This window comes from Etheostoma cragini, unplaced genomic scaffold (assembly GCF_013103735.1).
Source record: "Etheostoma cragini isolate CJK2018 unplaced genomic scaffold, CSU_Ecrag_1.0 ScbMSFa_4169, whole genome shotgun sequence".
NCBI lineage: Eukaryota > Metazoa > Chordata > Actinopteri > Perciformes > Percidae > Etheostoma > Etheostoma cragini.
In genome coordinates, this window is record NW_023268513.1 from 1 (window position 1) to 1,109 (window position 1,109).

General features: G+C 44.2%; 1 protein-coding gene across 1 annotated transcript; it reads right to left on the bottom strand.

Moving 5' to 3' along the window:
• Positions 1 to 85: 85 nt before the first annotated feature.
• Positions 86 to 1,100, bottom strand: gpatch1 (G patch domain containing 1). Its single transcript, XM_034866175.1, has 2 exons — positions 843 to 1,100; positions 86 to 378 (listed from the first exon to the last, which is right to left on the bottom strand). Exons 1-2 carry the CDS (start codon positions 931 to 933, stop codon positions 86 to 88), a joined length of 384 nt encoding a protein of 127 aa, XP_034722066.1. The 5' UTR covers positions 934 to 1,100.
• Positions 1,101 to 1,109: the final 9 nt, after the last annotated feature.

A 1,109-nucleotide genomic window follows, 5' to 3' on the forward strand; every position in this document is an offset into this window, starting at 1 on the left:
TGCAGTACCTTTGTCCCCCTTATTACACACTACACCCTGCAGTGCATGCTGGGACATGCAGTACCTTTGTCCCCCTTACTACACACTACACCTTGCAGTGCATGCTGGGAGATGCAGTACCTTTGTCCCCGTGCTTCAGGCGGTCCAGGTACAGCTCGTAGCGAGCCTGTTTGCTCGAGTTCTTCTCAAACGGTCTGAACGTCTGCGACGAGGTCTGGACCCCCCTCCACACGGACAGCGCCTCCTGCTGGAGGCCGGACGCCGCGGGGGGGCCCGCCCGCCGCAAGGCATCATGGGAGGCCGGGGGCGGGGGGTTGCGGAGGCTCAGCAGCCGCTCTCGGTCTTCAGGCTTCAGCAGCTCCAGGACTGAACTGGGTCCTGATCAGGACGACAGAGGCGGATCAATACAGAGAAATAACAATAAAATATCATTAAATTACATAAATAAAATAAATAAAATAAAATAAAAATAGAATATAAAAAAAAGTAAATTACATAAATAAATAAAAATAAAATGAAATAAAAATAGAATATAAAATAAAAAAGTAAATTACATAAATAAATAAAAAATAACAAAAATAAATAGAAAAATACAATACAAAATACAATACAAAATATAAAATAAAAATAATAAAATAAAATAAAACAAATAAAAATAGAATAAAAATAAATTACATAAATTAAATAAAAAGTAGAATAAAAATTTTTTAAAGAAGAATTAAAATGAGTTAGTTGATTAAAAAGAGTATTACAAAACAACTTTTGGAAATAAATTTTTAAATCACCAAATATTTGTATCTTATTACACTCCCTCCACACACACACACACACACACACTCTACCTTGCAGGGCGTCTTCTCCCAGCAGCGCCCCCCGCTGGCTGGAGTCCAGCTGGTGGCGCCCCCCCCCCTGTTGGGGCTCCTCTTTGATCATGTGACCCCTGGAGACCCTGAGGGCCTCGGCCAGCGCCGGGCTGACCCCCGTCAGACTCAAAACCTCCACCGAGGGACGGAACCGGTGGACGGGACGGTAGTCTCTGGGCAGAGAGGGGGGAGGGAAGATCTAGAGAGAGAGAGAGAGAGAGAGAGCGAGAGAGAGAGGGAGAGAGA

What these genes read in the sequence shown, in the direction of transcription:
- gpatch1 (XM_034866175.1), bottom strand. Translation starts at nt 933, where the DNA reads ATGATCAAAGAGGAGCCCCAACAGGGGGGGGGGCGCCACCAGCTGGAC. An exon ending in GGGAGAAGACGCCCTGCAAG is followed by an intron (nt 379 to 842) that starts GTAGAGTGTGTG and finishes CGTCCTGATCAG; the next exon opens with GACCCAGTTCAGTCCTGGAG.